This window comes from Erinaceus europaeus, chromosome 10, assembly GCF_950295315.1.
Source record: "Erinaceus europaeus chromosome 10, mEriEur2.1, whole genome shotgun sequence".
Classification (NCBI taxonomy): domain Eukaryota; kingdom Metazoa; phylum Chordata; class Mammalia; order Eulipotyphla; family Erinaceidae; genus Erinaceus; species Erinaceus europaeus.
In genome coordinates, this window is record NC_080171.1 from 97,182,239 (window position 1) to 97,209,903 (window position 27,665).

At 38.8% G+C, this 27,665-nt stretch overlaps 1 protein-coding gene across 5 annotated transcripts in view; it reads left to right on the plus strand.

Moving 5' to 3' along the window:
* Positions 1–27,665, plus strand: part of GAPVD1 (GTPase activating protein and VPS9 domains 1) — a 96,750-nt gene that overhangs the window by 54,687 nt on the left and 14,398 nt on the right. For 2 of the 5 annotated variants that reach the window (XM_007539991.3, XM_060200149.1), the window contains 11 exons: positions 5,102–5,262; positions 6,439–6,568; positions 9,090–9,215; positions 9,535–9,708; positions 11,060–11,200; positions 13,610–13,744; positions 14,184–14,303; positions 19,182–19,259; positions 19,395–19,765; positions 22,717–22,804; positions 23,749–23,829. In XM_007539991.3, coding sequence (XP_007540053.1) covers positions 5,102–5,262; positions 6,439–6,568; positions 9,090–9,215; positions 9,535–9,708; positions 11,060–11,200; positions 13,610–13,744; positions 14,184–14,303; positions 19,182–19,259; positions 19,395–19,765; positions 22,717–22,804; positions 23,749–23,829 — 1,605 coding nt within the window. The remainder of the gene's footprint in view (positions 1–5,101; positions 5,263–6,438; positions 6,569–9,089; positions 9,216–9,534; positions 9,709–11,059; positions 11,201–13,609; positions 13,745–14,183; positions 14,304–19,181; positions 19,260–19,394; positions 19,766–22,716; positions 22,805–23,748; positions 23,830–27,665) is intronic. The other 3 variants (XM_060200150.1, XM_060200151.1, XM_060200152.1) reach the window with 3 other exon arrangements.

The following is a 27,665-nucleotide window of genomic DNA, read 5'->3' on the forward strand; positions in this document are numbered from 1 at the left end:
TTCTTTATTGGCTTTTTTTTTTATTGCTCAGAGTTTTGGAATGTATTGAGTATCAGTGTTAAGTAATTTGGAAAAATCTTTTTCATTCTTTATGTTTACTGACAGTAATTCAGTTTTTTAAAATCACACCAAGTTAAAATTCCTAAGTTGGTTTTTAGCTTTATCTAAAAATAAGTTTTTGTTTGTTTATTTTTAATTACCACCAGGGTTATTGCTGGGGCTTGGTGTTAACACTACAAATCCACCACTCCCAATGGCCATTTTTTTTTTTCTTTCTGTTTTATTTGACAGGACAGAGAGAAATTGAGAGGGGAGGGGGAAAAAAGGAGGGAGGAAGAGAAAAGATGAGATACTCGCTTCACTGCTTGTGAAGCGTCCTCGTGTAGGTGGAGCTTGAACCTGGGTTCTTGTGCTAAGAATAGTTTTTATAGTTTATTGAAATTATGCTGCCTGTATTATGTTTGTTTATATTTTTGTGTCTTGGCAAATGTTTAAAATGTCATTTCTTTTAAGTAGGCAATTTTTAAATTGTGTATTCTTATTCTATGCAGTTCTAAATAAGGCAATAATACAGTAAAAGAATATTTTAGATGTATTCATCAGTGAAGGGGAAGATATGCTACTTTTTATATTAATATTATTAATAATCAGTTTTATATTAACTGAGTGAAGAAGCTTTGTTATTATAAAATAAAGGTTGCATTCATTTATTTAAGAATGATGTTAGCAATAATAAACTCAATTAGATCTCCTAAAAAAGAATTGAAAGGAAGGATTTGGTTTAATTAAGCTTTATTCACTTGGAAAATACCATATACACATATACACAGAATGAGCATATACCATTTGCTAGATAATCACAAACACTGTAGATAATCCACACTAAAATCCTGTGAAAAGTAGGTATAATTACTGTCTTGCAAATGAGAGGCTATCTTCAACATTGAAATATAGAGATGGTTAGTATAATCCTTACACTCAAGTTAACAGTGTAGTTGGAGAGAAGAAAATGTAGACCAATACTCTCCAGTGTATTAAGTATTTGGAGATAAGTGCATTATGGGGACAACTAATTTAACTAGGTGGTATATCCAGGAGTAGGTGAAGCCTGCATTTTCTCTTGAAGGATGGATAAGCATTAGAATAAAAAAGACAAAGAAATACTGTGTAGGCCAAGGGACCAGTGCATTTTTTCTTTTTTTTTTTTTTTTTTATTGGTGCTGGGGCTTCAATAAAACTTTTATTTTAAGAAATAACTTTAAAAATCCATGTTTTCCAGACAGAAATAGGAAGCAATATCATAGTACTACTCCACGACCCACAGAGGTTCTCCCAGTGCTGTGGTTCTCCCATGTGTGGTGGAATATGAGAAGGCAGGTGCTCTAGCAGGCGAGCTTTCGTCTTCCCCAATGCTGCTTTTTAAAAAAATGACAATGAGGCGCAAAGCACAAGGACCGGCATAAGGATCCCGGTTTGAACCCCGGCTCCCCACCTGCAGGGGAGTCGCTTCACAGGCGATGAAGCAGGCCTGCAGGTGTCTATCTTTCTCTCCTCCTCTCTGTCTTCCCCTCCTCTCTCCATTTCTCTCTGTCCTATCCAACAACAACAACAACAACAATAATAACTACAACAATAAAACAACAAGGGCAACAAAAGGGAATAAATAAATAAATAAATAAATATAAAAAAAATGACAATGAGTAACTTAGCTAGTGAACAAAAGTTATTATAATTAAAAAAATTTTTATTTATAAAAAGGAAACACTGACAAAAACCATAGGATAAGAGGGGTACAACTCCACACAATTCCCACCATCAGAACTCTAGCTTTCCTATTCTTTATCCCTCTGGGAGTATGGACCCAGGGTCATTATGGGGTGCAGAAGGTGGAAGGTCTGGCTTCCCTGCTGAACATGGGCATTGACAGGTTGATCCATACTCCCAGCCTGTCTCTCTCTCTTTCCCTAGTGGGGCGGGGTTCTGGGGAAGTGGGGCTCCAGGACATATTGGTAGGGTCGTCTGCCTAGGGAAGTCTGGTTGGCATAATGTTAGCACCTAAAACCTGGTGGCTGAAAAAAGAGTTAACATATAAAGCCAAACAAATTGTTGACTTATCATGAACCTAAAGGCTGGAGTAGTTCAGATGAAGAGTTGGGGGGGGTCCTCCATTTTGTAGATAATTTACACTGCTAACACTATAACAGCCCGCATCTCTATGGGTTTCACTTTTAAATTTTCATAAGTTGATTTGCTGAGAACTGTTACTTTCTTAACATCAGTCTCATATTTGGCATAATATATTATTATGTCAACAGGAATGTGATATTATTTCTTCAAGGGTTTGACTTTTATTATCCCCAAATGATAATTTTCAGAATTAAAAATAGAAAAACATTATCTTCTTAATGTTTTTTAACCTTCTAGACTATATCCCCTTTCCAGTATGAAGAAATAAATGGGACTGGGAGATAGCATAATCATTATGGAAAAGGCTTACCGTAACTTAAGCTCCAAGGTCCCAGGTTTAGTCCTTGACACTAACATAAGCCAGAGCTGAGCCATGCTCTGGTTGGTCTTTCTCTCATTACCAAAGTAAAATAAGTATTAAAAAAGAAGGAAATTGTTATTGGGAAGTCAGAGGTTTTTTTTCCCTTTTATTATTCACTCATGTACGCTAGTGCTCCTGTTTCTTATCATGTAGAAGTACCATTAAATGTGGATATAGTAGAAGATTCAAATATGTGCCCAGTATTATTTTGTATAGTTATGTGACTTGATTATTGCTTTTGTTATATTTTTAAAATATATTCCTTATTCCAAGGGTTGATTTTCTTTCTGTTTATTGCTTTCACAACCCAGGACAACAGTTAGCAGCCATCTCGACCTGGGATTCCACAGCCACCAATCTTACTGCTCATATTACTCTAGTAACCCCATTTGGTGGGTAATAGGCTATTCTTCCTCTTATAAAACTTTTATTTTAAAAACTAATTTAAAAATTGTGCTACATGTGCATGTTGCTTTTATGTAAATTGCTACATGCATTCTGACTACTCGCATTTTCATAAATTTCAAGTGGCCTGTGAAGTGGCACAGTGGCTAGAGCACTGGGCTTAAAAGCATGAAGTCCTGAGTTCAGTCTGGCATTGCGTGTACCAGAGTGACACTCTGGTTCTTTCTTTTCTTCCTTCCTTTCCCTCTCTCATGTTAATAGATAAATATTGAAAAATATAAATCATTAAAATTTATTACTTAATATTCATGTAGGAGCTGGGAAATAGCTCAGTGGGTAGAGCACACACCTTGAGTTCAGTCTTTGGCACATGGTAGTACCTTGGAAAGTGCCAGAGGGATTTTATGGATAGTGGTGTGGTGCTCAGATATATTGTTTTTTTTTCACTGCCTCCTGTCTGTCCTTATCTTCTCTTGAGATCATAGAGTGGGGAAAGTGGGGGGTGGGGGTAGATAGCATAATTGTTATGCAGAGAGACTCTCATGCCTGAGGCTCCAAAGTCCCAGGTTTAATTTACCACACCACCATAAACCAGAGCTGAGCAGTGCTCTGATAGGGAAGGAAAAAAAAAAAAAAAGGAAAATGGTTTTCAGTTTAATCATTGGTGCTAAAATAAAAAAAAAATTCACATAGCTGCTCTTAGTCTCTGACTTTTTTTTGCAGAGCAGTGCTCAGTTTTGGCTTATGATGGTGTTGGGGATTGAACCTGGGACTTTGAAACCAAAGACATGAGAGTCTCTTTGCATAACCATTATGCTATCTACTCCCACCCTACATAGCTGCTCTTAAAGTTGAATTTAAGTTCACAGTTTGATAATAGATAGTGAGTGGGTAAAGTGTGTTTAAGCTCTCAACTAACAATCTGTGGATTGGTTTTACACTTTTGGAAATTGCTGTGTACTCTGAATTTTGAAAGTGACTAATGAGCAAATGTGCAGCTTTGTGGTGAAAAGATAATTATATTTCTGTCTTCAGGTTGGTTAGCTCTCACTCCAAGAGAAATTGAAAGGCTTTTATTACAATAGTGGTTTTGCTTTATTTCTGTACTTTTGATTATTTTGCACTGGAAAGAATTGTCTTTAGTGTTCTGGTTGTATTTTCAGAGGAAAGAAAACTGAAATTTATCATTTAAGACTAAAAACTCATGGAAAAATTGTCAAACTGTGTAAAGTTTTCTGTAAGCAAAATTTTAAAAAAAATCTATAAAGCAAATCATTTTAGGAAGAGAATATTGTTTTAACTTATGGTTAGGAACTATATAAAAATGATTAGATCCTTTATTAATGTAGAATATTGCCATAAATCAGAAAAGGAAATTTATATTCCAACATAGGGAAATATTTTCTTATATATTCTTGAAAGTAGGTTTTTATGTTTTGCAATTTTCAGTTATTAGTATGTGAGGCATTTGGCATTGACATCATTACACAGAGGAAACAGTTGAAGGTATCTTGAGAAGATTATAAAAAAATAAAGTAGTGGGGAGTCGGGCTGTAGTGCAGCGGGCTAAGCGCAGGTGGCGCAAAGCACAAGGACCGGCAAAAGGATCCCGGTTCGAATCCCCGCTCCCCACCTGCAGGGGAGTCGCTTCACAGGCGGTGAAGCAGGTCTGCAGGTGTCTTTCTCTCCTCCTCTCTGTCTTCCCCTCCCTCTCTCCATTTATCTCTGTCCTATCCAACAACAACAACAATAATAACTACAACAATAAAAAAAAAAACAAGGGCAACAAAAGGGAATAAATAAATAAAATTAAAAAAAAATAAAGTAGTGAAAAAACAACAAGGACAATAAAAAGAGGGAAAAATTAGTGATTTTCTTGCCAGCTGAATTCTTAAATTGATATGGCTTTGTTTACTGTCCTGTCACTCCCTGTCAGGTGAACAAGGTTCATTGTTTCTGAATATTAGTTTTAAATGGGATCTGTTTTAGTCATTAGTAGAGTAACTAGAAATACCTAGTCTTTTTTCTTGCCTATATTTTCACCACTGTTTTTGTGCATGCGCAGATTGTCTATACACTGACAGAAAAATATTTATTCAAAGTGATATTTTTCTCATCTTATTTTTCTCTTTGAATTATTTTTATTAGCAACTCGGAGCAGAAGCCGCACCAATGTGCTTATGGACTTACATATGGACCATGAAGGATCATTTCAAGAAACCATCCAGGAGGTACAGCCAGAAGAAGTGTTGGTCATTTCCTTAGGGACAGGTCCCCAGCTTACACCTGGGATGATGTCAGAAAATGAGGTATGAACATACTGTTATATTTAACTTACTGTTATCAATGTTAAGAAACCTTGTACACTGTAATTTGTACATTTAACCAGGTGTGTCTTCATTGTAATATGTTCTTTATGTCTTTTTTCTTTAATTCATTCCAGTCTCTAGGCCTTTAAATGAATTTCTTTCCTGAAGATTTGTTGCACATCTCTCACTTTGATGAGTTTAAAGGTCCAAGTTAGCTTGAATATACAAAATTAAAAATTTTAGGGCCAGATGGTGAGGCACTTGGTTGAGTCTACATGTTACAATGTACAAGGACCTAGGTTCAAGCCCCGGGTCCCCACCTGTAGGAGGAAAGCTTCATGAATGGTGAAGTAGGTCTGCAGGTATCTCTCTGTCTCTCTATCTCCCCCTTCCCTTTTGATTTTCTTCTTGTCAGATTCGTTCATTAACTCTTGAAAAAGTACACTGTGAATCTAGTGTGTCATTTTACCATTCCAAACACCTGATATCTTTTCAATCCTCAGCAACTCCATGTCATACATACTATTCTATCACCATCTTATAGATGAAGAAATTGAGGCTTAAAGAGCTTAAATAATTTTATAGAAGGATACAAGAGGGATTATCTAGCTGACTTCAAAAGTTTGTTCTCTATAGTCACTGTTTACCTGATGTTTCATTTGAGGCCAGTGCAGTATCTGATACCAGGAAAGTGACAAAAAAGGCATAGGCTGAGTTCTGATGTGCTTTTATTCCAGTGGTACTCAAAAGTTTGGTTAGAGGGGCCAGGCAGTGGGGCACTTGGTTAAGCGTGCACATTATAGTGTGCAAGGATCCAGGTTCAAGCCCCTGGTCCTCACCTGCAGGGGGAAAGTTTCACAAGTGGTGAAGCAGGGCTGCAGGTGTCTTTCTTCTCTCTCCCTCTCTGTCTTTCCCTCTCAATTTATCTCTGTCTCTATACAATAATAAATAAATAAAACATTAAAATTTTTTTTAAGTTTGTTTTTTAATTTTTTTATATTTATTTATTTATTCATTCCCTTTTGTTGCCCTGGTTAAAAAAATTTTGTTTAGAGCTTTGCCATTTGGTTTTCTATTAATGATAATTTAAGAACTTAAATATGTATCTACTGTATCTTGTGTTCTTACCAGTAATATTTCAGTTGTGACAAACCAGTGGTTTTTTTTTTTTTCCAGGTCCTAAACATGCAGCTTTCAGATGGAGGACAAGGAGATGTCCCTGTTGATGAAAACAAACTCCACGGTAAACCTGATAAAACCTTGCGCTTTTCCCTCTGCAGTGATAATCTGGAAGGAATATCTGAAGGTGAAGGGTTACTTCATTCAAGGAGTTGTGTCATTCAAGTAATATTTCTGTTTTGTGTTCTTTAAAGGAGCCTTATAAATTGTTATTTTACTATCTGTGCCTCTCACTGAGGGGTGTGATGACTTGTCACCTAATGATCTTGAACACTTGGCAGTAAAGGTGATTTCTTGAATAAAATCAAGATGACAAGATACTTTGTTCATATAAGGTAGAGATGTAAGTCTTCACTGAGACATAAGTAGGGTAATACCAAGTCTTGTTTCTTTCGTATTAATATATACCAAAACTTATAGAGCTCCTTTAGAGGGATATGATGCATGTCTAAATGGAAAATAATGGACTTACTGATGCTCTGGGATATGATATAGCTTTCAATGTTATGTACTTTTTGCTACATTTTTATGGAAAGAAAATACAGGGGTTTGGGCAGTGGCGCACCAGGTTAAGCACACATAGTACAAAGCAGGATTCTGGGTTGAACCCCCAGTTTCCTGCCTGCAATGGTGTCACTTCACAAATGGTGAAGCAAGTACAACTTCACACAATTCCCACCCCAGAACTCTGTATCCCATCCCCTCCCCTGATAGCTTTCCTATTGTTTTCCTATTGTCATTGTGGGATACAGAAAGTGGAAGGTCTTGCTTCTGTAATTGCTTCCCTGCTGAACATGGGCATTGACAGGTTGATCCATACTCCCAGCCTGCCTCTCTCTTTCCCTAGTGGGGAAGGGCTCTGGGGAAGTGGAGCTCCAAGGCACATTGATGGGGTTGTCTGTCCAGGGAAGTCTGGTTGCATCCTGCTAGCATCTGGAACCTGGTGGCTGAAAAGAGAGTTAACATACAAAGCCAAACAAATTGTTGGACCTAAAGGCTGGAATAGTGCAGATATAGTCATGGACCTAAAGGCTGGAATAGTGCAGATGAATTGTTGGGGGGGGGGGGCGTCCTCCATTTTGCAGATATTGTAGATAGGCATATTTTAGTAGGCATATTGTAGTAGGCATATTTTAGTTATATTTCAGAGGGCCTGTAGCTATACTAGTGTTTTTCTTTTCTTTTCTTTCCTTTTCTTTTCTTTTCTCTTTCTTTCCCTCTCTCCCTTTCTTTCTTCCTTTCTTCCTTTCTTTCTTTCTTTCTTTCTTTCTTTCTTTCTTTCTTTCTTTCTTTCTTTCTTTCTTTCTTTTTTTGCCTGAGCCTGAAATCTGATATGCAGGTGGATCCAAGTTATTATCTGGGAAGATAATGTCATGGCTGGGAAAAGGACCAGAAAGCTGGATCAGGGAAGAGAGTAGCTTCCTAATAAGGGAAAGATGTATAAATATTGTTGATTGTAAACCCCATCTATTTGATGTGATCTGGGGCCCATATTCAGCTTAGGAGCCTGTGTGACCTCTGCATCCCTGTAGAATCTGTAGATTCTGTGGTCATGAGTAGGAACATTCCATGCTGCCCCAATATCAGGACCCATCTTCCTCAGGTGTAGGATAGAGGATGTTGTCCAGCTTCCCTTCAGAGAATGGAACATTCTCTACCATTGTTGATCCAAGTTGAGGGCAAGGTCCTAAGGTAATTTTTTTAAAGCTTAAAATTTTTTATTTTTTAGTATTCTTTATTTATTTGATAGAGACAGAGAGGCACTTGCAGTACTACACCACTCATGAAGCTTTCCCCGTGCAGGTGGGGAGCAGGGGCTTGAACCTGAGTCCTTGTGTATTGTAACATGTGCTCAACTGGGTGTATTAACGCCTAGACTCCCCAGGTGAATTTTTGATTAAGTATGACATATTTTTAGAAGAAAAATATTGCCTTAAAGAGCTCTTAATTTTTTTTTTGCTTTTGAGTCTCACACATATGCACTACCACTGCTTCTGACAGACTCCCTCAGCCCCCCCTTCCCCAATTTTAAAAAATTTCAGGTGAGTCAGGCAGAGAGAGAGAGGAAGATAGAGAGAGAGAGAGAGAGAGATAGGGTAATGCTGCTCTACCATTCCTCCAGTGCCATGTATGCTGCTCCTGTGTGGTGTCAGCCTTAAACCCAGGTCCTTGGGTATGATAAAGTATGTGCTCTTTGGGACAGTTACTTGCTGGCTTCTAGACTTTGAAGTATAAATATAATATTAAAAGTACTTCAGTCATTCTGTAGTTTCTTATTAAGGCATGAAAAACTGCCTGATGCTTATGATTCTTAAAAAGATCACTGATGGGAGTCGGGCTGTAGCGCAGCGGGTTAAGCGCAGGTGGCGCAAAGCACAAGGACCAGCATAAGGTTCCCGGTTCGAACCCCGGCTCCCCACGTGCAGGGGAGTCGCTTCACAGGCAGTGAAGCAGGTCTGCAGGTGTCTATCTTTCTCTCCTCCTCTCTGTCTTCCCCTCCTCTCTCCATTTCTCTCTGTCCTATCCAACAACGACAACAACAATAATAACTACAACAATAAAACAACAAGGGCAACAAAAGGGAATAAATAAATAAAATAAATATTAAGAAAAAAAAAAGATCACTGATGATTTGAACATATTTCTAGGTCCTTCAAACCGATCCAATTCAGTGTCTTCTCTAGACCTGGAAGGAGAGTCTGTGTCAGAACTTGGAGCAGGACCTTCTGGGAGTAATGGAGTTGAAGTCCTACAACTGTTAGAACATGAGCAAGGTAAAGTGAGGTTGAATACGATTGTTTAAGTGGCAAAAGAATTTTCCTGGTTTCAGGAGAAACTGTATTTGCATGTATATTGATAACATGCCAAAAGAGAAGAAATATAGGTTAATTAAATGAAAACCATTACACTAGAATTTAAGGCTGGTGTAAATAGCTCACTTTATAATGCACTTGCTTTGCCATGTGAGTAACCCAGGTTCAAGCCCAGCCCTTTACCTAAAAGAACAAGTTCAAAGACATGTTCCTTTAAAGTTCATTTAAAAATCATAGGTGTACAACTTTTTTTTTAAGGGTTTAATTTTGTTTTTGATAGCTACAACACAAGATAACCTTGATGATAAGCTAAGGAAGTTTGAAATTCGTGATATGATGGGACTGACGGATGATAGGGATATATCAGAAACAGTGAGTGAGACCTGGAGTACAGATGTCCTGGGAAGTGATTTTGACCCTAACATCGATGAAGATCGCTTGCAAGAAATTGCAGGTAATTGTTATGTAATGTTTTTAGATATTACCTACTCTTTGTCATATACTCTACCACTGATACATACATATATATATATATATATATATCCTACATCAACTTTTCAATATTTATTTATTGAGATTAATCTTTGATTTATTTGACATCACCATAATTTATCATATAACAATAAACTCAAGAGTAGACATGTTGAAAAGAGACAATTTATGTTTAAACTCTAAGACATTATCATTCCAGGAGACTGCATCCATACTATCAATATGTAATATGATTTCAGAATACTAGCATCAAAGACATTAATATATAATTGCATAGAAATCATAACTTAAAAGTGTTTATATTTTTTACATGGCAACTTCTTAAAATTAACTTCTCAAAGGAACAACTTTTACAAATACCTTTTTTTTCCCCAAAAGTTTTTCATTTCCTGATGTAGAGTTGCTCTTGTATTGGGCTTAGTCAGAAGCAGTGAAACATTCTGACCTTCAGGTATACAAATGATGTTTCACCCTTCCTGTTTGTTTCTTTCTTTCTTTCTTTTCTTAATCCCTTTTGTTGCCCTTGTTGTAGTTATTATTGTTGTAGTTATTGATGTCATCCTTATTGCATAACACAGAGAGAAATGGAAAGAGGAGAGGAAGACAGAGAGGAGGAGAGAAAGACACCTGCAGACCTGCTTTACTGCCTGTGAAGCAACTGCCCTGCAGGTGGTGAGCCAGGGGCTTGTACCAGGATGCTTAGGCCTGTCTTTGCGCGATCTGCGCTTAACCCACTGTGCTACAGCCTGACTCCCTGTTTGTATTTTTTATTTTTAAATTTTTATTTATTTATTTTCCCTTTTGTTGTCCTTGCTGTAATTGTTGCTGTTGTTATTGATGTCATTATTGTAGGACAGAGAGAAATGGAGAGAGGAGGGGAAGACAGAGAAGGGGAGAGAAAGACACCTGCAGACCTGCTTCACTGCCTGTGAAGAGACTCCCCTGCAGGTGGGGAACCAAGGGCTGGAACCAGGATCCTTATGCCGGTCTTTGTGCTTTGCGCCTTGTGTGTTTAACTCTCTGCGCTACTGCCTGGTCCCCTCTGTATTTTTAAGTAACTATCTTTCTCTCTGTATCACTTTCTCATTAAGGTAAAATTAAAAACTGATGAAAAGGAGCTTGTGTCATAGTGACCCAAATGGGAAATTTGTGTTTTTAATGATGTGATGGATTGAAATGCTTCTTACTTTGCTTCCTTCTTCTAGGGCGATAAAAGATTTTGTTAGTTAGCCCAGTATTTGCCTTTTCTCCATTATCACTGTGCTTTCCATCAGGATCTTTATTAACTTCTTCTTCTTCACTGATTATTACAGGTGCAGCAGCAGAGAGTATGTTAGGCAGTTTGTTGTGCCTGCCAGGTCCAGGGTCAGTGCTTCTTGATCCTTGCACTGGTTCCACCATATCAGAGACAACAAGCGAAGCTTGGAGTGTAGAGGTATTACCAAGTGACTCAGGTTAGTATACTGTCATCAAAAAAAAAAATTGTTTATATACAGAAGTTTTACAATTTGTCAAGTATACATTTGACAAGTGAGACAGTCACAGTGCTAAGAATTTCAAGTGGAAAATTCTTTTAGGGGCTGGGTGGTGGCGCATCTGGCTGAGCGCACATGTTACAGTGTGCAAGGACCCGGGCCAAGCCCCCAGTCCCCACCTGCAGGGGGAAAGCTTTGCAAGTGGTGAAGCAGGGCTTCAGGTGTCTCTCTGTCTTTCTATCTCCCCCTCCTCTCAATTTCTGACTGTCTCTATCCAATAAATAAAGATAATAAAAAAATTCATTTAGCACATTTTCTATCCTTCAAGAAAAATAGAGTATTGAATGGCATAGACTAAGGTAGTAGATGCTTTCTGACTCTGTTCAGTTATTTTGGATGCTAATGTCATTAACTTGTCAGGGTGCTCTGTAAGATATTGTCTCCCAGTCACTCATCATAGTAGGAGTTACTTCTATGGATAGATGCCTGGTAAGCATGCTTAGATTTTTCTCAGTAGAGGACATAACCTTTTAAAATATGCCCAGTGTATTTCATTGTTCTTGAGCAAGAGCCTTACATGTGTGATTCATTGTCCCTGGACTGACTTTTTCATTCTTTTAATTTTAGATAGAGAAAAAGGGGAGGTGTGGTGTCTTAAGGAAGAGAGGGAGAGATACTTTAGCACTGTTCCACCATTCGTGGAGTCTCCCCAGGTTCTGTGGTGTTTCATTATAGTGTTGGGGTTGGAACCAGAGACTGATATATGGTAAACAACACATTCTACTGGGAGAGCTATCTCTTTGCCCCTGTAATATCTATCTATATCTGTCTATCTATCTGTCTGTCTGTCTATCTACATAGATGCATATATATATCTATAGATATATATCTATATCTGTATATCTATATCTGTCTATATCTGTCTATATCTATCTATATGTATTTATTTTTAACCAGGGCACTACTTAGCTCTAACTTACTTAAGGTGGTGCTGGGGATTGAACCTGGACCTTTGATGCATCAGACTTGAAAGTCTTTTCATATAATCATGCTGTTTCCCCAGCCAAGTCATGAAAATTATTTAGTATGGGATTGTTACAAATGCATATGAAGTATGTTATACTTTCATGTATTTTATTTCTCCTTTTTTATTATGGGGATAAAATCTTTGTCTTTCTCAACCTCAGAATATAAATATAAGTATTTTATGTCTGAATTGTATTTTCTTTGATCTCTCAAGAAGAATGATTATATTGACATTTAAAATGTTAAAATATTCAGACATGCTAACGTTTACATAAAGCGAGAATAAGCTCTCTATAGAGTATAATAGTTACCTTTGAAAAAGTAGCTCCTCTTCAGTGTGCATGTTAACCAGTACCATACTGTATGAGAATTTCCATCTGTGCCTGGCCTATGTTGGGTGACAATCACAATTTTGACTTCATTTTTTTAAAGAATTTATTTTTTATTTTATTTATTTTTAAGTGTTTAATTTGTTTATTGCCTTTTGTTGCCCTTGTTGTAGTTATTATTGTTGTTATTGAGGCCATCATTGTTGGATAGGACAGAGAGAAATGGAGAGAGGAGGGGAAGGCAGAGAAGGGGAGAGAAAGATAGACACCTGCAGACCTGCTTCACCGCTTGTGAAGTGACTCCCCTGCAGGTGGGGAGCCGGGGGCTTGAACCGGCATCCTTATACTGGTCCTTGTGCTTTGTGCCACGTGTGCCTAACCCGCTGCATTACCACCTGACTTCCTTAAGAATTTATTTATTGTGGTCCAGGAGGTGGAACATTGGATAAAGTGTTGGACCCTCATGCATGAGGTCCTAAGTTCAATCCCCGGCAGCACATGTACCAGAGTGGTGTCTGGTTCTTTCTCTTTCTCTTCCTATTTTTCTCATAAATAAATACGATACTAAAAAGAGAATTTATTTATTAATGAGAAAGATAGGAGGGAGAGAGACAGAACCAAACATCACTGTGGTGCATGTGTTGTCAGGGGTTGAACTCAGGACTTCATGCTTAAAGTTCCAGTGCTTTATCCTCGGTGCCATCTCCCAGACTACAACTTTGACTTTTTCTTTCTATTTTTTTAAGATTTTATTTATTTATTTTTTAATGAGAAAGATATGAGGAGAGAGAGAAAGAGCCAGACATCACTCTGGTACATGTGCTGCCAGGGATTGAACTCAGGACCTCATGCTTGAGAGTCTAGTTTCTTAGCCACTGCGCCACCTCCTGGACCACCAACTTTGACTTCTTAAAGTATCTTTTCTAATTGTCCCAGACTTAGACAACTATTTACACTGATTTCATTCATCTTGGGTCATGAAACTGTGCATGTTAACAGAAACACTAACACGATACCTCACTCTTCTACTTAGAAGCCCCAGATCTAAAGCAGGAGGAACGCCTGCAAGAATTGGAGAGCTGCTCTGGACTGGGTAGCACATCTGATGATACGGATGTCAGGGAGGTCAGTTCCCGTCCCAGCACACCAGGCCTCAGTGTTGTGTCGGGTATGTCTGTCTTGTTTTAAGGAATAAGGATTTGAAGGTGTGTCCCTGCCACTCCACCTGTAAAGTTGATGGCTAAGAGATATGTCTTATTTGACAGAATAACCCCTAGGATACAACATTGTTTCTAGGGACCTCTAGTTTAATCTATGAGAACTTAATATGTGACTTTAGAGAGCCTATTGAATTAATTCACAATTAATCTCTGTGTTTTCCTTCTGTATCTGTTCTGGATTGCCTCTGATACTATATTTACATAATACATCATGGTAATGATTATTATGAATCAGTGTAAATCTACTTAAGCATCAATACAGTAAAGGGTATAATGCCAAGCAAGACAGAAAACTGGAGAATAGTTAAATTTCTCTAAGCCTCATACACTGGTTTCTTGTGATTGTTTTGTTTTTGCTGCTAATTTTTGTACTGTTATTTTTTGAAGGCATAAGTGCGACCTCTGAGGATATTCCCAATAAAATAGAAGACTTGCGGTCTGAGTGTAGTTCTGATTTTGGGGGGAAAGATTCTGTCACTAGTCCAGATATGGATGAAGTAGCTCATGGTAAGTAGAATGACTTTTATTATTTTGTTTATGTGGTAGGAGGGAATGAATTTAGGACCATGTGCATGTGTTATACCATGGGCTCAATTTTAAAAATTGTTTTTATTTAGACATGGGGGGAGAGATAGAGAGGTACTCTGGTATTGTTCCGTCTCTCTATCTCTTTCTATATGAAAAATTGGTAAATTTTTAAAAAGTTGTAAAGCCCTGGTAATGACCAAAAAACAAAAAACTTCACATACTAAATTTGGTTCAGTTAGTCCACTTAGGAATCAGTCATAAGATAGCCTTTTTTTTTTTAATATTTATTTTATTTATTTATTCCCTTTTGTTGCCCTTGTTGTTTTATTGTTGTAGTTATTATTGTTGTTGTCCGTGTTGGATAGGACAGAGAGAAATGGAGAGAGGAGGGGAAGACAGAGAGGAGGAGAGAAAGATAGACACCTGCAGACCTGCTTCACCGCCTGTGAAGCGACTCCCCTGCAGGTGGGGAGCCGGGGTTCGAACCAGGATCCTTGTGCTGGTCCTTGTGCTTTGCACCACCTGCGCTTAACCCGCTGCGCTACAGCCCGACTCCCAAGATAGCCTTTTCATGTACGGAGAGTTTCATGCACAAAAATGTTTTTTATGATATGCATATTGGCAGAAAATTAGAAATAACATCAGAATTGAAAAACTGGATGGATTTTTATGTAACCACTTTTTAAAACATTATTAATGGGGAGGGGGGGAGTGCTGTGCTCATGCATTCCAAAGCATAACTCTGGCACATGCAGTTATGGGGGGTGAACTCATGCTTAAGATTAAGAGTTCATTGCTTTATTCACTTTGCCACGTCCCAGGCTGCATGATGTAACTATTCACTAGAATTTAGGCAGGTATGCAGTTTTTTTAAAAAAAAATAATTTATTTATTTATTCACAAGAAAGATAGGAGGAGAGAGAAAACCAGACATCACTCTGGTACATGTGCTGCCGGGAATTGAACTCAGGACCTCATGGTTGGGAATCCAATGCTTTATCTACTGCGCCACCTCCTGGACCATTGCAATTTTTTTTTTTCTAATGAGAGAGAGAGGAAGAGAGAGAGAGAGAGAGGGAGGGAGACCCTGACCACATATGTAGTGCCAGGGATTGAACCCAGGATTTCATGCATATAGGCTCTGTTTTACTCACTGAGCTACCTCCTTAGCTGTGAGGAATTTTATGTATTTGCATTCAGATGTTTTAAAGAATATTTAATAATTTAGAGAAATATTTGGATTATAACACCATGTGGAAATCTTATTTGAAGATATATATATATATATATATATATATATATATACACACACACACACACACACATATATATATACACACACACACATATATATATATATATATAGTTATATTTATTTTGTGGTGGGGTGGTCATCTCCAGTGCTTCACTGCTCCAGGCTGACTTTTTTAGATAAGAGACAGAAAGAGAGAGGGAAAGAATCTACAGCACTGAAGCTTCCTTCAATGTAATGGAGCTGTATTCAAACGTGGGACATGCCCATGGCAAAGCAGCATACTGTCCAAGTGACCTATTTGTCAGTTCTAAAAAAATTCTATATACAGGATATTTAAACTTTTTTTTTATTGTTGTTGTTAGATAGGACAGAGAGAAATAGAGAGAGGAGGGGAAGACACGGGGGAGACGAAGACACCTTCAGACCTGCTTCACCACCTGTGAAGCGACTCCCCTGCAGGTGGGGAGCCAGGGGCTCTAACCTGGTCCTTGCACTTTGCGCCATGTGCACGTAACCTGCTGCGCTACTGCCCAACTCCCTATTTAAACTTTTTTTTTTTAAAAAGCCTATGGGGACTGGATGGTGGCGCACCTGGTTGAGTGCACATGCTACAGTTCATAAAAACCCAGGCTTGAGCCCTCGGACCCCACCTTCAGAGGAAAAGCTTTGTGAGTGGTAAAGCAGTACTGCAGGCGTCTCTTGGTCTCTCTCCTTCCCCCTTTAAAATTAATTAATTAGTTAATTAATTATTGAATAGAGACAGAGAGAAATTGAGAGGAGTGGGGGAGATAGAGAGGGAGAGAGACTCTGCTTCTCTACTTGTGAAGCTTTCTGCCTGCAGGTGGTGACCAGGGTCTTGAACCTGGGTCCTTACGCACTGAATGTGTGCACTTAACCAGTTGTGCCACTGCCTGGCCCCACTGTCTTCCTCTCTGTCTCCCCCTTACCTCTCGATTTCTAACAGTCTCTATCAAATAAGTAAAGATAGTAAAAAAATCAAAAATAAATAAAATTTTTTAAAAAGCCTATCTTAGAAACAATACCCCTGAAATGCTAGCAGTGAGTTTGCATATTGAGTGCTGGCTTTTGAGCCAACTCCCCTTCTTTCCTTTTTTTCCTCTCCCCCTCCCTCTTATCCTAAAACAAGGGCTAGAACTTCAACACTCAGACATTTGGAGTCAGGTGATTCTTTGTTGTGGGGGCAGATTTAATATCTCTGACCTCTATCACTACCGATCTCTTCTCTCTCATACCTTTCCAGTTGTGACAGCCAAAAATGTCTCTTGGTACTACCAAATGATCTTGGTACTGCCAAACGACAAAACAGCCCCAGTTGAAAACCACTGTTCCACACTAACAATTTTCAAATTGTTGTCTCCATGGACCAGCGAAGGTGCTAAAGACCCCTTTGGAGGGTGAAAGATAAAAAGTCAAAACTTGGGAGTTTGGCAGTAGCGCAGCGGGTTTAGCGCACGTGGCGCAAAGCACAAGGACCAGCATAAGGATCCTGGTTTGAGCCCCTGGCTCCCCACCTGCAGAAGAGTCGCTTCACAGGTGGTGAAGCAGGTCTGCAGGTGTCAAAAAAAAAAAAAAAAAGCCTACACAAAACTTTTCCTGACGAGCCAGCTGATGGCTTACCTGGTGTAATATGTACCTTTTACATGTGAGACCCTCGGTTTGAGTCCAGAGAGCACTTGAGAGCATCATGCACAGCACTCTGGCAGGGGTGGAAGGCCTCCACTGCTAGAGGAGAGGAGTGCCGTGGTATCTCTTACCTCTGTCTGTTTCTTCTTCTCCTTTCTCTCTCTCTCTCAGAAAGCTATTTTTCCTAATAATTACAGGTTATCCTTTATTAGCATCTGCACTGAGGGTACCCAAGCAAACATAAAGTTTTCCTGGCCCTGTAGTATGAATTGAAGCTGAGAAGTGGCACCAAAGGGTGGCAGCAGTTATTGTATTTCCCACCCATTTAAGCACCTTTACCTTAAGAATTTGTAAAAATTATACTATCACATTTTGTCCCTTAAGTACATAGTTTTTAATGTTCTGTGTGAATAGGAATTATCCTAAATTTTTTGCATATTTATTTATTTCCCCTTTTGTTGCCCTTGTTGTTGTAGTTATTATTATTGTCATTGATGTTGTTGTTGGATAGGACACAGAGAAATGGAGAGGGGAGGGGAAGACAGAGAGGGGGAGAGAAAGATAGTCACCTGCAGACCTGCTTCACCACTTGTGAAGCAACTCCCTGCAGGTAGGGGAGCTTGACCTGGGATCCTTACACCAGTCCTTCCACTTTGTGCCATGTGCGCTTAACCTGCTGCACTACTGCCCAACTCCCCCTCAGTGCTTTTTTTTTATATATATTTTAAGATTTTATTTATTTATTAATGAGAAAGATAGGAGGAGAGAGAAAAAACTAGACATCACTCTGGCACATGTGCTGCCGGGGATTGAACTCAGGACCTCATGCTTGAGAGTCCAAAGCCTTATCACTGAGCCACCTCCCAGACTACCCTTTAGTGCATTTCTACTGCATTCTGAAATATGAAGTGTCTGAAGGAAAAGCACTTGCATGATTTTATTGTGAGCTTAATGGATTGGATGTTTAAAAACTTTTTTTTTCCTATGGTGCCAGGAGTTAACGTAAGACTTTATACATATGAAATGCTGCAAAACTACCTCCCCTGCCTCAGTTTTTACTCTTCATTTTTCTGGGCCAGGAAATGGGGGTGGGGATAGTATAGGAGGCAGAGGAGAGACACTACAACACTTTCTTATCATTCTTAGAGTTCTTCCTGGTGCTGACATTACAGTGTACAGAGACCTAGCTTCAAGCTCACGGCCCCCACCTGCAGGGGGTAAGCTTCATGAGTGGTGAAGCAGGGCTGCTGTTGTCTCTCTGTCTCTTTCCTTCTCTATATCTCCTCCACTCCTCTTAATTTCTTTCTGTCTATCCAGTAGTAAAGATAGTGAGAAAGAAAGGAAAGGAGGAAGGAAGGAAGGGAGGGTGGTAGGAAGGAAGGAAAGAAGGAAGATTATAAGAGAAGGGGGGCAGGAGTAAAGCACATGCTTTACTGCACCACCACCAGATTTCTGTGCCTCCATCCCCTCAACAACCACTACCATATTTCTCCCGAGGCCTTAGATAAGAGTTGACTCCCCCCCCAAGTTCTTGTGTTTCAAGAATTTCAAATTTTATTGTACACTATTTACACTTCTTCTTTAAGTAATATTGCCTTCTTTTATAGGTGATAGGAAGGCAAGGCCCAGGGAAATTATGACATTTTGAAAATTTGATGATTTCAATCTCCTGGTTCTATTCTCTTTCCGTTAACAAAAGTACAGTTTAACCATTAAAAGTTCTAAACATGTGCATGCTAGACTGTGTAAAGGTAATTAGAGTCTATGGATGTAACAAAATAAGATGAATTACTTCAAATTCAATTAGAATTTGATGTTTATTTCCCCCTGAAATGCCCCCTCAATGTCCAGTTGATGGAAAAGAGAAAACAGGAAGCATATGAGAACACTTTTCACTTTGTTAAAACTCACTGAGTCATGGTTCTGACTAAGTCTCAATATTTGCATGTCCGTTTTAGGTGCCCATCAGCTGACCTCTCCTCCTTCTCAGTCAGAGTCTCTTCTTGCCATGTTCGATCCTTTGTCTTCACATGAAGGTAAACTAGTCAAGTGAACTTTTTGATTCTTGTCTTTTTCTATGAACAGAGAGGAAAAGACCCCAACACCTTTAGTTATACTTTTTGGGGGGATTAGTTGTATCTCAGTTGAAAATTCCTTTCCCTGTTTTACAGGAGCCTCTGCTGTGGTAAGACCCAAGGTTCACTATGCTAGGCCATCGCATCCACCACCAGATCCCCCAATCCTGGAAGGCACCGTGGGAGGAAATGAGGCCAGGTTGCCAAACTTTGGTTCCCATGTTTTAACTCCAGCTGAAATGGAGGCATTCAAACAAAGGCATTCTTACCCTGAGAGATTAGTTCGCAGCAGGAGTTCTGATATAGTATCTTCTGTCCGGAGACCCATGAGTGATCCAAGCTGGAACCGACGTCCAGGGAATGAAGATCGAGAACTCCCCCCGACTGCAGCCATCGGTGCTACTTCTTTGATGGCTACACCTCACTCATCATCCTCCTCCCCGAGTAAGGACTCCTCAAGAGGAGAGGTATGTGACGTATGCAGGTTATGTAGAAAATTTCGCTAATTGTAGTAAGCTTTAGTCTTCTGTCTGCTTGGTTCTCTTGATATCTGAAATGAGCATGGAGTAAATATATAGAATTAAGATGAATCATGGGGCTGGGTAGTAGCATACCTGGCTGAGCACACATGTTACAAGGCACAGGATCTGGGTTCGAACTACCGGTCCCCACCTGCAGGGGGAAAGCTTTGCGAGTGGTGAAGCAGTGTTATAGCTGTCTCTCTGTCTGTGTCCTCTATCAACTCTTCTATCTTGATTTCTGACTGTCTCTGTCCAATAAATAAATAAAGATAATAATGGTTGGGTAGTGGCACACTCAGTTGAGCTCACATGTTAAAGATTAAAAAAAAACAAAAAACTGGGAGTCAGGCAGTAGCGCAGCGGGTTAAGCATTTGCACTTTGCCCTACATGTGCTTAACCCACTGTGCTACCGCCCGACTCTCTTCTTTTACTTACTTTTTTTTTTTTCCACCAAGGTTATCACTGGAACTTGGTGCTAGCACTATGGAGCCATGGCTCCCAGTGGCCATTTTTTCCTTCTTTTTTTTTTTCTCTCTTTCTGTTTTTTTATTTGATAGGACAGAGAGATATTGAGAGGGGAGGGGAAATAGAGAGGGAAGGAAAAAGATAGACACCTGCAGACCTCTTCACCGTTCATGAAGTGTTTTCCCGCAGGTGGGGAGCGGGGTCTCAAATCTTGTGCTTGCTCATATGTGCGCTTAATGCAGTGCGCCACTGCCTGGCTCCCTCATCATTCCTTACAATGAAGTAATATTCCAGTATATATGTAAATCACGGCTTTAACCACCTCTCTGTCATTAGACATTTGGATAGTTTTCAGAACGGGATCATTACACTGTCACTGTTAGCACAGGTGTGCATAGATGTGTGTTGCTGTGTCTTTTGGGTCAATCCCATACAGTGGAGTTGCTGGATTGTGTGGCAGGTTCATTTCCAATGTTCTGAGGAATCTTCAGATTGTTTCCTAAAAGGGTTGAACTACTTTGCATTCATTAGATCCTGGTGTCTATTTCTGGCACTACATAACCACATAGGCCAGAGTGGTACTCTGTTATCTGTCTCTCTTCATAAAGTAAACAATAAAATACCTTTAAAAAATAATAATACTCTCCCAAAGCTTGGTTCAGATAATATACCTTCTTATGTTGATTATTTTGCATGAAGTACATGCTCAATTTTGCTATTAATACTACTCTATTACTGTCATACCCACTACTCCTTTAGACCTTATTTGCATCATATTTACTTATTCCATAAATATTTGAGTGCCTGCTTTGTACTGAACTTTCATTTTGCTTTGTATTAAGTAATGACATATCGAGCAGAACATAGTCTGCTTTAAAAAGGGGGTTGGAGAGGACCCAAGTTGGGAGTGAGAGTGTTTTGTAGACACCTGGCATGGTGAGATAAGAAATTTTACCCGGAGGAGTCGGGCGGTAGCGCAGCAGGTTAAGTGCATGTGGCGCAAAGCGCAAGGACCAGCATAAGGATCCCAGTTCAAGCCCCTGGTTCCCCACCTACAGGGGAGTCGCTTCACAGGTGGTGAAGCAGGTCTGCAGGTGTCTGTCTTTCTCTCCCTCTCTCTGTCTTCCCCTCCTCTCTCCATTTCTCTCTGTCCTGTCCAACAATAATAACTATAATAATAACTACAACAATAAAACAACAAGGGCAACAAAAGGGAATAAATAAATAAATATTTTTTAAAAAATCTTAAAAAATTTTTTTTTGAAAAAAATTTTACCCAGGAGTCGGGTGGTAGCACAGCGGGTTAAGCGCACATGACGCAAAGTGCAAGAACCAATGTAAGGATCCCGGTTCGAGCCCCCAGCTCCCCATCTGCAGGGGAGCCTCTTCACAGGCAGTGAAACAGATCTGCAGGTGTCTGTCTTTCTCTCCCCTTTTCTGTCTTCCCCTCCTCTCTCTATTTCTCTCTGTCCTGTCCAACAATGACAACAACAATAATAACTACAACAATAAAACAACAAGGGCAACAAAAGGGAATAGATAAATAAATATTAAAAAATTTTTTACCCATGTGTAAACAACCATACTGTAAACCTGTACATAATGTAAAACTGTACTTAACCCCTCAATAAAAGTTTTTTTTTTTTAAGTGTTTAAAAAGGACAATCCAGAAGGTGACACATAAAATCTCTAGTGAGGTTCTTAGTTTGACACTGGCATCATAGGTGCCAAAGTGGTGCTCTGGTTCTTTTCTTTCTTTTGCCTCCAGGGTTATCACTTGGGCTTTGTGCCTGCACTACAAATCCATTGCTTCTGAAGGCCATTTTTTCCCTTTTGTAGCCCTTGTTATTTATCATTATTATTGTTGTTATTGTTGTTATTGCTGTCATTGTTATTGGATAGGACAGAGAGAAATTGAGAGAGGAGGGAGAGAGAAAGATAGACACCTGCAGACCTGCTTCATCCCTTGTGAAGCGACCCCCTGCAGGTGGGGAGCCGGGGGCTCAAACCAGGATCCTTGCATCGGTCCTTATGCTTTGTGCTATGTGCACTTAGCCCACTGCACTACCGCCTGGTCCCCTCTTTCTTTTTTGTTAATGAATAGATAAATCTTTTTTTTAAAAAAAATTTTTAAGTGAATGAGGAGATAGTATAATGGTTATGCAAAAAGACTTATACCTGAGACTCTGAGGTCCCAGGTTCAGTCCCCAGCACAATCATAAGCCAGAGCTGAGCTAGTAAAAAAAAAAAAAATAGAAGTTTTTAAAGTATACTTCTGTGCTTCAAAAGTTACCTACATAGAAATAAGAATAGTTTTACTTTCAAGGCAAGCAATAATGGCTTTTCATATTTCACATGCTAACTGAAATCCTTTTCATAGTAATGTGTCCTGTCCTCCAACTCCAAATAAAGCATCAAACTTTTTCTACAGACTGAAGAACGCAAAGATAGTGATGACGAGAAATCAGACAGGAACAGACCTTGGTGGAGAAAACGTTTTGTTTCAGCTATGCCTAAAGGTAATTTTATAAAGTCTTAGAATGCTATGTTAGCAGTAAGCAGCAGAGCCCTCAGTCTCTCTCAGAGAGCCTGTGTGTCAGCTCCTCAGTATGGCTTGCTGGGCCTACTGTTCTAGCTGTTTTGAACCTGTAGAAATTGGTTTTGTTCATATGACTGCTAAAGAAGACCTTTAGAAATGACAGTTCTTGTTCTTTGCAGCAAGTGGTAATGGAAGTCACTCAGGCCACAGTTGTTTAAATGTCAATGTCACTAAATATATAGGACTTTTGACATGTTTTGCTAATACTTATTATGGGAAAAGTCAACATTTATTGATAATTACACATTGAAAATCCATCTTTTACATTCCTGGAGTAAACTTAAAATTTTAATCCCTGTGTTCATTGAAAATGTTTATACCTAGAATATTAGTGTTTGTTTTGGAAGGCAGCTGTATAAAATTGTTTTCTTTGTGGCTAGCCTGGCATCCTACCAGTAGATGTTTAGATTTGAGTTGACAAAAGCATCTCTTCCTGAAAGGAGAAATCATTCCTGATCAAAGCCAGGGACTTCTTCAAAAGATCTCTTCTCAGCACTGTTGCACTCAGGAGCTGAGGAGCATGCTTTCCACATCATACTCAAACCTGCTTGATGAGGAGGAGAATGAGACTCAGATATTTGAATGTGTTATTCTTAAGCAATGGTTTCAGTTTAGTTCCAGTAGATTTCCATTAAATCATTCTTCCTATGGCAGATGATCCCAAAGCAGATTTTGGAAGCTTCTTTAACAGTCAGTGCTATTAAGAACAGGTATCAGTTGACACTTGGAATTTCTTAGCTTTTAAGCTTTTCAACCTCCTTTCACTTAGAAATGTTGGCACATCAGTTAACTCCAAAATGACTGCTGTCTTCCAAGTAGTGCAGTATGTTATATATCACACTACTGACTTTATTTAATTTCCAGCTCCTATACCATTTAGAAAGAAAGAGAAACAAGAAAAAGACAAAGATGATCTGGGGCCTGACAGATTCTCAACACTCACAGGTTTGTAGACCCATGGACTTCCTGGCTCCTTCATTCCCAGAGCACATATTTCATAACACTTTTCTTGTTGCCTTTTTAGAAGAGTGTGTCTGTGTGTGTACAGTGGGGAGTATGTTCTTTATAGATCTGTGGTTAGAGTGCTGGCCACAGTTTATCTCAGTGTGCTCTTCCTGCAGACTGCCACTGCCATCATCATCCTCATTATCATAACTTATGTTTATGATGAGACCCTGATCCTGAGCCTCTAGGCATACCTGACTTCTTGACTTCTTAGTGGGATGATGACAAATAGCACCTTTTAGGAAAGTGTGGTGATGGTTTAATGCTTTGCATGCCATATGTTTGGATCATTGACTAAATAGCTTTCTCTAACATTCATCGTAGAACCCTAAATTTATTTTCATCTTAGTTCTTTATTGTTTAGCATCACAGTGAAATTGTGTTTTACCTAATCATTTCCTTTTTTGTGATAAATTGTTCAAACAGTATCATAAATTTATAATCCTTACCAATTTCTTTTTACAGCATGATCATTTTAACATTACTATCTGACTCAAGGAAAATACAACTAGAATTTGGGACCTTATCTTATACAGTAATTGTACTTTTAAGACTTCTCTTTTTGCACATTTTGAATGAGCCATCCTACAAGGAAAATTTGAGAAGTAGTGTTAATAACTCATACTTGAGTTTGATAGCTCTGTATTGTTTTTAGTAGCTGTTGGGTATCTAGAAGGAAATTAATTTCTCTCCTCTTTTTTTTTTTCTTGCTGTGATTTTAAATGATCTTATCCTACTAAGTTAAAGTAAAGGTTTCTTTCTTTTTTATTATTATTAGTAAATGAAGTAGGCTTCAAAAGAACATCCTCCTCAGAGTTCATCATAGTATAGGTAGAATCCCATTTTAATGTGTATTATTCCAGTGTCTCACTATAGGTATTTAGTTGCATTCTTATCCTAGCATTTGTCCCTGCGTTATTTGATGCAGTGACTTTCCTGGAATAAAGGGTCTGAACAGCAAGAGATGTGCCTTTAGTTTGTAGTTCCTTGATGAGAGCATTCAAACCTGTCTCATTCCATTCCTATTGTATTATATTTCATTCTTGTCTTATTCAGCAAATATTTGTTGAACGTGTGACTCATGTCAAGTACTGTGCTAAGTGCTATGAGTATGAAGTCAAGTCCACATGACCCCTGTTCTTCAAGAACTTTGAGAAGTGTTAGAAAAGTATCCTTTTGACAAAATATTCATGCATCTTTCCCATATTCCTAGGTTTAGAATACTAACAAGGCTTACAAAAGTGAATTATTCTTAATGAAATGTCTTGTTTTTAGATGTTGAATTAGTAACTTTGGAGAACTTATATTTTTACTGTGCTTGGGGAATATGTTTTCTAGGTTCTAAATTTTTGGTGCTGAAACTAGACGCTTAGTAGAATGGGGTTTTCTTTGTTTGACAGGACAAAGAAATTGGGAGAGGAGGGGGAGTGGAGTTCAAGTGGGAGGGAGAGAGTACTGATACCTGCAGTACTTGCTTCACTGCTAGTGAAGCTCCCCTCTGCAGGGGGGGAGCTGGGGCTTGAACCTGAGCCTATGCAGGTGGTTAACATATACAGTGCATTTAACCAGGTGCTCCACTGCCTGGCCCCCAAATGAGTTCTTGTCTTTTCAAGGGCTTAATCTTTCTCTATATTTGATAGAAGAACTTTAGCTCTCCTGTTAATGTAGAGACTTGCACCCAGTCCTAATTAATAGCCTATGTAAAATTATAGTTAAATTTAGATGGTTATAAAAAGAAATTTCTTTATTAATATTTATTTATTCCCTTTTGTTGCCTTTGCTTTTTTATTGTTATTGTTATTGATGTCATTGTTGTTGGATAGGACAGAGGGAAAGGGAGAGAGGAGAGGAAGACAGAGAGGAGGAGAGAAAGATAGACACCTGAAGTGACTCCCCTGCAGGTGGGGAGCCGGGTGCTTGAACCGGGATCCTTATGCCGGTCCTTGTGCTTTGCACCACGTGCACTTAACTGGCTGTGCTACCGCCCACCTCCCTTTCTTTCTAGAAAATTTCGTAATAGTCTTTGTCTTTGAAAATCCCACTATAGTAACTACTACTTCTTTTGTCATATTCTCTCATAATATTTACACATTTGTACATGATTTTTCATGATTACATATGTAATTTTGGAGTCTTCTTTTACCACATACTATTTCAAAAACCCTTTCATAATTTCTGTTTACTATAGTTGGCTTTAAAGTAATTTTTATTGCTTCTAAGATGACTTCACATTAGTTTATTGCAGTGTGAGTTGTATCCATTTTTTTCCTACTGTGAAAATGTGCTCACAGATTCATACATGAAGCAGCTTTTTGTTTTTATAATTTTTCTTGGATAAAAATTTTAAGACTAACATTATAAAAATAATGGTTATAAACATTATAGGGCTTTCACTGTGTTTTATTCAAATCATTGTGCATTCTTAGGCTTCCTCAAAAATAACAGGAAAAATGTATTCCCTCCCCCCCCCAAAAAAAAAAGATTTCATAATGGTAAAGGTTTTATCAACTTACATCTTGGAGATCAGATTTTACTAGAACTATTTATCATGCATTCAGACACAATTATAGCCAAAAGACTAAATTACTTTGGAAATTATCTCTAGTTTTTAAAGTAATTTTATGAAGACACGAATACTGTATTTTTTTAAAATTAAAATATACATATATTTATTGAATAGAGACAGAAGTTAAGAGAGAAGAGGATGATAGAGAGGGAGAGAGAGACTTCAGCACTACTTTACTGCTTGAGAAGCTTTTCTCATGCAGGTGAGGACTGGAGATTTGAACCTGGGTTCTTGCACATTATAGTGTGTGTCCTATCGGGTGGTCTGTGAATACTATCTTCTTTTAAAATATTTTTAAGAGATTATTTTGGATAGAGACAGAAATTGAGGCGAGGAGGCAGGCAGGGAGGGAAGGAGAGAGGGAGAGTGAGAGGGAGAGAGAGACCCAGGTCTGTAACACCCTTTACTAGCATCCCTCCGCAGTTGGGGAGCAGACACTTGAAATCCCAGTCCTTGTGCATGGTAATGGGTGTACTCAACCAGGTGTGCCACCACCCAGCTTCTACTGTCTTCTTTTTTGATAAAAGAGTTATTTATTTATACGAGAGAGAGTGGACTAGAGCATTACCCTGGCACTTGCAATACCAGGGATCGAACTTGTACACCTCGTACTTTCAAGTCCAGTGCTTTATCACTGCATCACTTCCAAGGCTGCTATCTTTTTTTCTTTTCTTCATGGAAACAGAAGAGCCTATAAGCATACTAGTTAACCTCACTGTGCCTTGACTTCCTCTTCTATAAAATCAGGGTAATAGTAGTGCCTCCCTGTAAAGGTATTGTGATTAATTAAGTTCATTTAAGACACATAGCACAGTTCCTGGCATGTGGTAAGTGCTCAATATATGTCAGCTCTTGTTAATACTGGCTGATATTAACACACACATATATAGAAAATTCAGTAACTTTGATATGTTTTTAGCTTTTTTAAAAAATGGGATTCTACCAGAATGTAGACATTTATAATTACCGGCTTGGAGTAGTTCTGTCTTAGAAGTTTGCATTTCAGTTTGAAGCAGAATTTTGTCTCATAGATTTATAACAGTTCATTACTTTGATAACTATTAATTAATGACTATGCCATCTTACTTAGACTCTAGGAAAACATTATGACGTGCTGGTTTGCTGACAGGATAAGGGGCTTGTCAGTAAACAGTGCTGCATCTGTGATTGTGATAAGCTTTTTCTCTGTGTACCCCAGGTACAATTTCAG